General features: G+C 43.5%; 1 protein-coding gene across 1 annotated transcript; it reads left to right on the top strand.

Moving 5' to 3' along the window:
- The first annotated feature begins 2057 nt into the window (after nucleotides 1–2057).
- tnfaip6 (tumor necrosis factor, alpha-induced protein 6) lies at nucleotides 2058–11324 on the top strand. Its single transcript, XM_010740092.3, has 6 exons — nucleotides 2058–2235; nucleotides 3226–3363; nucleotides 4168–4329; nucleotides 9226–9454; nucleotides 10513–10553; nucleotides 10660–11324. The coding sequence occupies exons 1-6, from the start codon at nucleotides 2136–2138 to the stop codon at nucleotides 10755–10757; spliced, it is 768 nt and encodes a 255-aa protein (XP_010738394.1). The 5' UTR covers nucleotides 2058–2135; the 3' UTR covers nucleotides 10758–11324.
- The last annotated feature ends 597 nt before the right edge of the window (nucleotides 11325–11921 follow it).

Raw genomic sequence — 11921 nt, 5'->3', positions numbered from 1 at the left:
ATAGGTGAGGGTAGGAACGTAGATCGACTGGTAAATCGAGAACTTCGCCTTTCGGCTCAGCTCCTTCTTCACCATGACCGACTGGTGCAGGGTCCGCATCACTGCAGAAGCCGCACCGATCCGCCGGTCGATCTCCCGTTCCATCCTTCCCCCACTTGTGAACAAGACCACGAGATACTTGAACTCCTCCACTTGAGGAGGATCTCATCCCCGACCTGGAGACTGCACTCCACCCTTTTCCGGCTGAGAACCATGGCCTCGGATTTGGAGGTGCTGATTCTCATCCCAGCCGCTTCACACTCGGCTGCGAACCGCTCCAGAGAGAGCTGAAGGTCACGTTCCGATGAAGCCAACAGGACCAGATCGTCCGCAAAAAGCAGCGACCCAATCCTGAGGCCACCGAACCGCAGTGCCTCAACGCCCTGGCTGCGCCTAGAAATTCTGTCCATAAAGGTTATGAACAGAACCGGTGACAAAGGGCAGCCCTGGCAGAGTCCAACTCCCACAGGAAACAGGTCCGACTTACTTCCGGCAATGCGGACCAAGCTCTGGCACCGAGAGTACAGGGACCGGATAGCCCGTATTAATGGGTCCAGAACCCCATACTCCTGGAGCACCCCCCACAGGACTCCCCGAGGGACACGGTCGAACGCCTTCTCCAGGTCCACAAAGCACATGTAGACTGGTTGGGCGAACTCCCATGCACCCTCCAGGACCGCGCTAAGGGTATAGAGCTGGTCCACAGTTCCACGACCAGGACGAAAACCACACTGCTCCTCCTGGATCCGAGGTTCGACAATCTTGCGGACCCTCCTCTCCAGGACCCCCGAAAAGACCTTCCCGGGGAGGCTGAGGAGTGTGATCCCCCTATAGTTGGAGCACATCCTCCGGTCCCCCTTTTTGAAGAGGGGAACCACCACCCCGGTCTGCCAGTCCAGAGGCACTGCCCCCGATGTCCACGCGATGTTGCAGAGACGTGTCAACCAAGACAGCCCCACAACATCCAGGGCCTTGAGGAACTCCGGGCGGACCTCATCCACCCCCGGGGCCTTGCCACCGAGGAGCTTTTTGACTACCTCAGCGACCTCAGCCCCAGAGATGGGTGAGACCACCACAGGGTCCCCAGACTCTGCCTCCTCAAGGGAAGACGTGCTGGTGGGATTGAGGAGGTCTTCAAAGTATTCCCTCCACCGACTCAAGACGTCCCCAGTCGAGATCAGCAGCACCCTGCCCCCACTGAACACAGTGTCGACAGTGCACTGCTTCCCCCACCTGAGCCGCCGGATGGTGGTCCAGAACCTCCTCGAAGCCGTTCGAAAGTCGTTCTCCATGGCCTCACTGAACTCCTCCCACACCCGAGTCTTTGCCTCCGCAACCACCATGGAGGAACGGAACAGAAAGGGTGGGTACTCTGAGCTGCCATTCGGTGCATAGGCACAGACGACAGTCAGGACCCGTCCCCCCACCCTAAGGTGAAGGGAGGCTACCCTCTCGTCCACCGGGGTGAACCCCAACGTACAGGCGCCGAGCCGGGGGGAAACAAGCATTCCCACCCCCGCTCTGCGCCTCTCGCTGGGGGCAACTCCAGAGTGGTAGAGCGTCCAGCCCCTCTCAAGGAAACTGGTTCCGGAACCCACGCTGTGTGTCGCTTTTATACACCATTCATATGGTATTTTCATGTCAATTACATCTTTTGATATATTTACATGTTCAAATATGGAACAAAACGCCAACCTTAACTGTAAAATAATACTAATATCCTATTACTGTAACATTAGAAAAGGTTATACCAGATTATTACCTTCAAATTCTGACAACCATAGCTGGCATTTTCTTTTACACTATACTCAAACTGGGGGCTTTACAGACAAATAAAGTTCAGTGTTTATCACTGAAATATAAACTGAAAGTAAAACTAGACGTCCTGTCAGTGACCAGACTCTTGTGAGTCACAGTTCCTGTACAATCAGTGGATCTCCCCCTGTGTTGCTGGCAGCAGGGGTCAGTAGTCAGCAGTCAGTCTCCTCGTCACATATAAAAGCAGCAGCAGCAGCAGCAGCAGCAGCAGCAGCAGCAGCAGCGGCGGCGCAGCAGCGCAGAGCAGAGCAGAGCAGCTGCGCACTGACGGTCGCAGGATGCGCGTCTTTTTCCTCATCTGGACTCTCGGGCTCCTGCTGAAGGAGGCGCACGCATGGGGCTTCAAGAACGGAATATTTCATAACTCTATATGGCTCGGTAAATAACTGACTTTTGTTTTTCTTTCTTTTTTCTTCGTTTGTAGCTAGAAACAAACTTTGTTCTGATTGTTGTGAAGTTGATCGATATATGTGTTGTGATCTGCAGCTTTAAAGTTATTAATACATGTCTTAAGTGGCGTCAGGAGTAACATACTTTTGCCACATAACATAAAGGCACATAGTGAGGAGTAAGGAGGATTAACCAGCAGCCAAACTGCATGTTTATGACCTGTCTGAGTTAGTCCTGCGTGGAGCCAGTAAACACGGGGGAATGACTTCATCTGAGAGCCTTCCAAGATACAAACAGATCACAGGAAAGCTAGTTTAACCAACATGTATACACACATGTCTACTGAGATACACTGTAAGTCAGACAGTTCCCATACACACACCTCTGACTCTCACTTTATGAAAGCCACTGTGTATTTTTACAAAGTGAGAGGGGAAATACCAGAACAGTGGGCTAATGACCTCGCCTGACCTGATCCATATGCATCATTTTCTATTATTTCATACTCCTGCTGTTCTATGTTGCGTTTGGAAGTGCTCAGAGTTCTCCATCTTTTCTTGCTTCTTTTGAAAAGCTGTTTTCTGTTGCTGGTATGAAGGACAAGTGAGTATGAGGGTTTAATTAGTGTAAAAGCATTCATCAAAATATCAACTTGAGGCTAAATTCTGTGGGCTCGCTGCCTAGTCTTGCAGTCATGCATGCGTGAAGGCAAAACAGGATCAGCAGAGGACCCCACACTGAGGAGGCCAGGGAGCAAGTGATCCTGTTGTTGGTGGACATCCAAAAATGTCACACAGTTCTTTTCTCTCAACGTTTTCTCTAAAACGTTGTCACGTGCTCGGCTGTAGCTGCAGTCGTGTGTTAGAAAATCCTGGAGTCACCACAAAAGCGCAGACATCCACCCTCATCCATGTCTCTTCTTGGCTTTAGATGGTGGTAGTAGCTTTTTTTTGTTGTTGTTGTCTCTCTCTTTTACAGAACAAGCAGCTGGAGTCTATCACCGGGAATCGCGCAAAGGGAGATACCAGCTGACGTATAAAGAGGCCAAAGCTGTCTGCAAATACGAGGGAGGGAGCCTGGCCACTTATGAACAACTGGAGGCAGCTCGTAAAATAGGTCTGCAGCGGCTTACACACAAACTCACCAACCACACACGTGAAGAGCTCCTGCCAGGGAAGATTTACTCACTACTTACTACAGTGTATGGATCATAACTCATCATAACTCGCTCAAGGTGTACTGTTTCATCATCGCCAACACTAGTTCCCATGAGTCACAGAGCTGTTTGACCCATTAATGTGACACTATCTCTACATCAATCCAGTTCACCAGCTGGAGGCAGAGCGGGCTGTGTTTACCTTACCTGTCTCCCATGAAACATCACATCTGATGTAACAGTAGCGATACAGCTCTCGACCCACTTGGAATGCTTTCAACATGTAGGAAAAGAGGTTCATATGTTCACAGGGTAAAGGTCAGTGAGAAGCAGTGAGTGAAACACTTTTTTCCACAAACGCTCTGCTCTTTGCCAAATTTTAAACAGCCCCTAAAGTATCGTAAAGGTCTGTGAACACCATCATGTGGGGGATAATATAACTGCTCCCTTGGCACAGAGATTGAATCCTGCCCCTCGCTCTGGCATTATGATCTACCTCCCTGTCAGCTGAGTTTCCCCATAGCAGTCTACCTAGGAGGTCCCTCTTTTATCTGGGCTGCTCTGGCTGGAGACTGCTGATTGTAACTCTGATTGTGAACTCTTTCTGTCTCCACAAATACAAAGAAACAACAAAATAACAAACATCTTGTGAGGCCTGAGGCTGGCCTGTTGGTGGAGTTGAAAGAAAAGCTTCTCTGTGGTTGGAAGGACACTTGATTATCAACATATTGTTGCATAAAACTCATTTTTCTGCTCTTGTTCAGGTTTCCATGTGTGTGCAGCTGGGTGGTTTGACAAAGGACGTGTCGGCTACCCCATCGTCAAAGCTGGCGTAAACTGTGGCTTTGGAAAGGTTGGCATCGTCGACTACGGATACAGGCTGAACAAAAGTGAGAGATGGGATGTGTACTGCTACAACCCACACTGTGAGTACATTTTTTATACTAGGTAGTACACGTGGCTGAGGACACTACTCGAGTGCTACACTTAAAGCTGCATTAATCAATAGTATATGTATATAGTATATGTCCTAAAAGTGTGGTTGAACTGATGACTGTACTGCTGTGGTTAAGTGTTGGAGTCATGAGTCCCAGTGGGAGAGACCCAGACCCACAGGTTAAGAATAGTCATCAAGTCTGAGGCTCCACAGACTCACTCAGGATGTTGTCATCACTGCTGCTTCCAGTCAAATGTGAGGGATGACAGAGAGGACTGAACCAGTGCTGCTGTGACTCAAAGCCACTATCTCAGTCCCACCCTGTGAGTTATCACAGTCAGACCAAGAATAAACGTGGAGCGAGTTAGAACATATCAGTCTGGATAAGATGCCGGTGGAGTAACTGAGTATGTGATAACTGACATACAGGCTGCTCTGTGAAAGAAAGAAAGGTTTTTAACAGGAATGAGTCACCAGAGAGTGAAAGATTAGAGCCTTTCAGATTTCACCATCTGCCTGATTCATTATGAGAATATTCACACTTAAGTAGATTATTGTACATCTGAAAAACATTTTAAAGCTGGGGTCGGCAACCTATGGCTCGCGAGCCAGATGTGGCTCTTTTGATGACTGCATCTGGCTCACAGACGGGTGAAAGTAAGCCGGTCCGGTCCGGTACTGCGTACCACTAAAACATTCAGTGGCTACTTTGTCTGTTTAAAACTTCCTTTTAACTCATTCCAAATTGTTTCTGAACTGTCCGTGCTGTGGTTTAGTCCATGCTGGACGGAGCCTTGGCCGGCCATTTCCCTCTCTCCCCCTCCTTCTTGGAGAGAGCCAAGTGGTTTCCTCTGTGCACAGCCTTCGAAACATGTACCACACGTTTAATGTCTTTACGTTTGTTGCAAAATGTCCCAATGAAAATCAGTAGGAGAGTAAACAGTTGTGTTTTATGTTATTTTGTTCAATTTAACGATAAAACAGCTCGGAAAAGAAACTGCTTATGAGCTAACGACCAGAGAGTTCACTCAGCAGTACGTGAAACACAGCGGTTGCTATGGTGATCGGTGCAGGATCGGGACCATGCAGCACCAGAAGTATTTTATTTATTATCGGTTAGCTTCAGTATAACAACGTCATTAAAAAGTTCAATTCAAATTCAGAGACTTATTATACTCTAAAATTCTTGGTCTTACTTAAAAATGCACACATTTATTTGTATTCTGTGTTAAAAAATATTACATGGCTCTCACAGAAATACATTTTAAAATATGTGGCTTTCATGGCTCTCTCAGCCAAAAAGGTTCCCGACCCCTAGTTTAAAGTAATGTTTTGCTCCTGTGCCTCTAATGAGTTAAAAAAAAAACACTTCAGCATGATGCTGAGCACATAGGGTGGCTCTGGTGTTCAATAGAGTGGAGGCGATGTGCCAATGTGAACTGTCCGGGCTCCGTTTCATTGGGGAGATGGTACTGACTCCTGAGCTGAACTCAGTTGAGCTGTGTAAACGGAATGGAGGGCCAGTGGGGATGGCATCATTGAATGCAAACTGGTGCGGGTCCAGGCTGTTGTCTTTAATGTGCTGGACAACCAGTTTCTCAAATGGTGGTGAGTGCCACAGAGCTGTAGTCATTTAGACTACACTGCATACCTTTCAGGTGGGTTCAACGGTGGCTTCTCGAAGCAGGTGGAAACACATCATCTACATCAACTAGCTGGTTGGGACATGTTTATCAGGCCTCCCTTTCGTCTCCTCTGATATATCTGCCTATCGTTCTTAATGCTGGTTTTTCAGTCTCTCTCTGGTGGTCTTGTCCTTGTCACCTGAACAAAAAGTTAGCTCTTTGGGCTCTACATCGAGCCTTCATCTCTCCATTCATCCAGGCCTTTCTGGAATCCAATTCAATTCAATTTTATTTGTATATCCCAAAGTCACAAACTATATTTGCCTCAGAGGGCTTTACAATCTGTACAGGGAGTGACACCCTCTGTCCTTAGACCCTTATTGTTTTTTGTGAACACCACATCATCAATGCATTTTGCTGATTGATGATTTCACTGATGACATTATTCTTGATGGTTTGCCCTCTTTAGAAAGTACGGCAGGAGGACATTCAGAGTATTGTTTTCCCCTGGAGTCTTGCATTCTGACAGCACAGAATGTGGTCCACCCGTCAAGTGGTCTCTGTGAAAATGTGGGCACAACTCTGATTTCACGTTATTTCATTCATTTTAGCTCTCAACTCTTATCCCAGCTTTCTTCCAGGGAAGATCCCTGTGTTTCCTTTACCAAATGTTGATGAGTGTATTTCTGTCACAGACAATATATGCTTCAGTAACAAAGGTGAAAAGATAACATATTAAAACAAAAATATTGTTTATGGGAGCTACTAGTTGCCACATCTGTATGATATGTCATCACCACGGCGTGCTGTGCAAAACACCTCAAACTTGTACTGAGCAGTTGGCACCTTGCATGGCAGCCAATGCCATCAGTGTATGAATGTGTGTGAATGGGTGAATGAGATATGTAGTGTAGAGCGCTTTGAGTGGTTGGAAGACTAGAAAGAAGATATATAAGTACAGTCCATTTACCATTTACTGTTGCACAACAATGTTTTTGGGCCTCTTGAACATAGCTACCTGCTGCAGCCGATATGAGAGACAAAACAGTAAAGTCACCCATCCTACAGAAACGTGATCACATAAATGTCTTTATTCTGTAACTGTCTGATCCATAAAGTTTACAGTTCCCTCAGTTCAGTCAAGCCGAAGCCATCTCACTGTATACATCAGAGTTTTGGATAAATTGTGATGGATGTTAGCTTACTTTCTTTAATGATCTACAAAGGAGAGACAACGTTAAACAACATTTAATTCTTCATCCCTCCAGGACGTTGAATGGAAAGGCTTTTGATGCCATTGTCATCACTCTCAACATGTGTGTTTGATTTCCGTAACTCAACAAAAGCTTTTCTTTTCCCTGTTCTGAATTCATTCAAAGCTCACACGGAAGAGACAGACCCCCCCCCAAGCCCAAAGTTCTTTGCATGAACACATGCACAACCCCACCAGCTGATTAAAGGAATACACTGTGGCCAGTTTAAAGTGGGCCTTTTGCCTGAGAACACAGACAGCAAATGGAGCCTCTTATTCAGTATGTGCTAGGATATGCTCCACTGAACACTGGGTAGAGAAAGGCAATATGCTGTCAGGTCTGTTTTCAATTTGTTGATTGAAATTGAAATTCATAACTCTGCCAAACATCAGGATTATCTTTTTATTTATTTTTAAAAAATTCTATTTTTATTGGGGGTGGGGGTTGGGGGGTCAAGCTTTATTTTGACAGAGACAGCTGAAGAGTGACAGGAATGTGGGGAGAGAGAGATGGGAATGACATGGGGCGGCTGCTGTACCAACTGAGCTAAATGCCAACCTACAGATCAGGATTATTTTGAAAGAATTGATCAGTCTCTGCACACTGCCTTCTAAGTTTCACATTTCTGATGTAATGCCTATAATATTTCAACACAATTAGCAACAGAGCCCTGGAGACATATGGTGTTGACATCACTTGATAAACATACCTACATACCCTGTCCTTGGAATCATTTACAAGACACTACTGGAAACATTGCCTTTATAGTAGGCATTCAGGCGCCACATTCAAAACATGTTTTAAAGCATTGTTATGTAGAAATTGGTATAATTGTTATTTGTTGTCTGCTGTTTCAGAGTGTAATCCCACTGTGGTAAATATAAACAGCTGTACATGTGTATTTGTTCTCATTACAAATGCCTGTGGTACAAACACTAACACTCCGCCAAGGAAGCCAGACTAACAAACTGAGCTAACATTAGTTAACAGCAGCTACAGTTGGCAGTAGTACTTCGCTGTCCATCAGAGTAAGGCAGAGCAGCCAGAGGACATCAAAGGGAAAACCAGAAAACATTCTCTCCAGAAAATATGATCCAGTTTCAAACCAAAATCACCACATTCTGTCCTTTACGTCTCTCAGGGCCCATGCTACTGCTTATGTAATATGTGAATGTTTTAGTGAGTCAGTCAGTTTGTGTTAGATTCTAATCTAATCCTGTCATTCTGGTTAAGTTTGTTTCTTGTAAAAGAGATAACATGTCATAAGAAAAATCTCCTAAAATCAGCAGGTGATATGTTGAACTATGGGCCCTCCAAACCTTTTGTTCTTTTCGTGATGCAAAACAACAGATGATAATGAACATTTTCTTGCTATCTACTCATCAAATACCAGTTACAGTTACAACTCATGCATTGTTATTCAAGTCATCAAGGAGCCAAAAGACTAATGTTTACCCAACCCTGTAATGGGCTCTATGGGCCTGTTGGCACCATACAACCTTTTCTTGTATATTTCAGCTGTTTAAATGTTCATTTGAGTGTGGACAATTAGCAGTTTCTGTGGTTAATTTATCATTTTCATGACAGTTGAAGAAATATGCTGATTTGAGTTCATGTGTACAGCTCCTCCACAGTGTCACTATTTTCACACAGCTGTCAATAAATGCAACAGACATATATGAATCAGAGATTTGGGAAGCAGGTCTAGAACCGGGCTGTGGTGTTGGCAGGTTGTCTTTAAATTGAGTATCACATTTTTGTATAATGCATAATATGATGCTGTTTGGAGTTTGGCCCAAATCGATTTTATAGGAACTGCAGTCTCAACCACATTAATTTAGAATTTGTCTGGGAATGTATTAACACTATGTCTTGTTAATCCTGAATGACCTTATCTGTATAAAAAGTAAATTAACATGGTATCTTAAAACCTGTTTTTAAGAAACTCAGCATTAAAATATATATTTTAGAGGACTAACCACTACATGCCATTTATGTGTCTTACAGCCAAGGAGTGTGGAGGGGTGCTGACAGATCAGCAGAGGATCATTCAGTCTCCGGGCTTCCCTGAGGAGTACCAGGATGAACAGATCTGCTCCTGGCACATCCGAGTGCGTCTGGGCCAGAGGATCCGCCTCCACTTCCTGGAGTTTGACGTGGAGGATGACACAGCATGTCTGGCAGATTACCTGGACGTGTATGACAGCTACGATGACATCTCGGGCTTTGCTGGGAGGTGAGGGTCTTAGAGGGAAAATTAGAAGGGCCTCAAAACTTTATAGAACCGAAACAGGCATAGAGACATGAGACTGAATAATGCTCATGTAATACTGTAATAATGTAATAATGTATGAACATGTACACATGTACACAATCAGATAGTTGCAAAAATAGGATATTAATTAAATTAAATTTAATGTCACTGCATGTCACTGCTAAAAACACAGAAGATTTTCTGACTGGTTAGAGAGATATGAAAGTTTCAACCAATAATTTAAAGATAAAATCAGCACACTAAATATAAATATAAATATACAAAGTCCCCAAATTTCAAGAAGTTTCATGGAAAGATCAATGCAATTGTACTAATTATGGTGAAAATAGAAATGCCCTTGAACAAAATGCTCCATTTAAACTCTGTATCAATTATTTTCTGATTATTGGAAACTTCTCTGTAGACAGATTTCACAATTTTGTCTGTTGAGCTGATCTACAGTCAGTCAGACTCTCTAGGTACAGCTGCCAGTTAACAGACCTTTTTCACAGCAGCCATTTTGACATGAAATAGTATGTGAACACAGGTGTTACCAATGATTCAAGTTCAGTTCCATTCAGGTCACACTGAGTCAGGGTGTTGCTGTGGTGCATGTCGGCTCACTGGAAAGTCTCTGCTGCACTAAATGGAAATTAACCTTAATCAGTATCATTGGTAACACCTGCACCCTACTGTTGCTAACATTATGACATGTATGAAATAAACAGCACAGGTGTAAATGATAAAAATTATGATGGCTGAATTTCATTTAGGTACATTTAGCTTTTGGTATTGCTCATGTCATACTTTTTAGAAACTCGTGACCTTTTTCACTAAGCCATTGTTGAGTGTCTGTTTGAAAAATGAATGACATGATGAACGCTGAGTGGATGAACATCAGCCCACCTCCTACTGCTGTTTTCCTACATCTGGACAGTCATGCATTATCAGTGCACAGAGCTCACACAGCTGACAGGTGGAACTGTTTAAACTGTAGAGATTGAGATGTGAACGTTTAACGTGGTTTGGTTTGTTTACAGATTCTGTGGCGATTATTTACCTGATGACATCATTAGCACAGGTGAGCTGCCTTCGTGATGTCATATAACAAACACAAACTGTGTCTGTGTTGTCACCACCATAATACTAATAACTACATTTGTCTTCTGCTTTCCTCTGTTTCACAGGAAACGTGATGACACTAAAGTTCCTCTCTGATGCTTCAGTTACAGCCGGAGGCTTCCAGCTACAATATACTGCCATTAATGCATCTCTCTTCTCATAGAATTATACCCACCATCTTCACCCCCCAATGGTTTCATGCACTGATGTAACCCTGTTACTGTATTTATGATGTTACTGGTTAGCTCATGTACTGTATTTAATGTAGATGATGAAATAAAGTCAATAAACATTCAGTTTTACATTGTAGAAGAAAAATGTAGGCTCACTAGAAAGTCAGTTAATACCATTCGAATGAAAATTCACCCTCAGTACAGTTGTCATGATGTGATGAACGGGGAAATTAGCTATAGAGACCAAAACTGTTTTTTGTACCAGACTGTAAACATGTTTATTTCTGCTGTGAAGTTGGAACGTGAGGGGCTATGGAGACTGACTCACTTCTGGAGCCAGCCTCAAGTGGACGAGAAGAGGAGCTGAAGTTTTTGGTGCAGTTATAGTATAATATTTTAGAGGTTTTGTTTGTATACTGTTTAGAATATGAAGTATACATTTACATGGTTCGTTGTTGCATTGTAATCTACAGTCTACAATCTATCAAAGCCACAAGCATTAACAATGTGAATCAACACGTGTGAAGATGTGGAATAAATAAAACTTTAAAATTCTTCAAATTCTACGTTTTTTAAAATGCAGTAGGAAAGGCTAAAACTTAACTGTGTGAAGAAGATAAGACGAGGCAGAAAAAATAGACACAAGGTAGAAAGCATAGACATGAGGTAAAAAAACATAGACACAAGGTAGAAAACATGGACATGAGGTAAAAAACATAGACACAAGGTAGAAAACATAGACATGAGGTAAAAAACATAGACACAAGGTAGAAAACATAGACGAGTTAGAAAATATAGACATGAGTTAGAAAACATAGACACGAGGTAAAAAACATAGACATGAGGTAGAAAACATAGACACGAGGTAGAAAACATAGATACGAGGTAGAAAACATAGACGAGTTAGAAAATATAGACATGAGTTAGAAAACATAGACACGAGGTAAAAAACATAGACATGAGGCAAAAAACATAGACACGAGTTAGAAAACAGACATGAGGTAGAAAACATAGACACGGGGCAAAAAACATAGACACAAGGTAGAAAACATAGACACGAGGTAGAAAACATAGACACAAGGTAGAAAACATAGACATGAAGTAGAAAACAGACATGAGTTAGAAAACAGAGACATGAGGTAGAAAACATAGAC

Source organism: Larimichthys crocea, chromosome XVIII (genome assembly GCF_000972845.2).
Source record: "Larimichthys crocea isolate SSNF chromosome XVIII, L_crocea_2.0, whole genome shotgun sequence".
NCBI classification, from domain to species: Eukaryota; Metazoa; Chordata; class Actinopteri; family Sciaenidae; genus Larimichthys; species Larimichthys crocea.
This window is presented reverse-complemented; position numbering and strand designations above follow the sequence as displayed.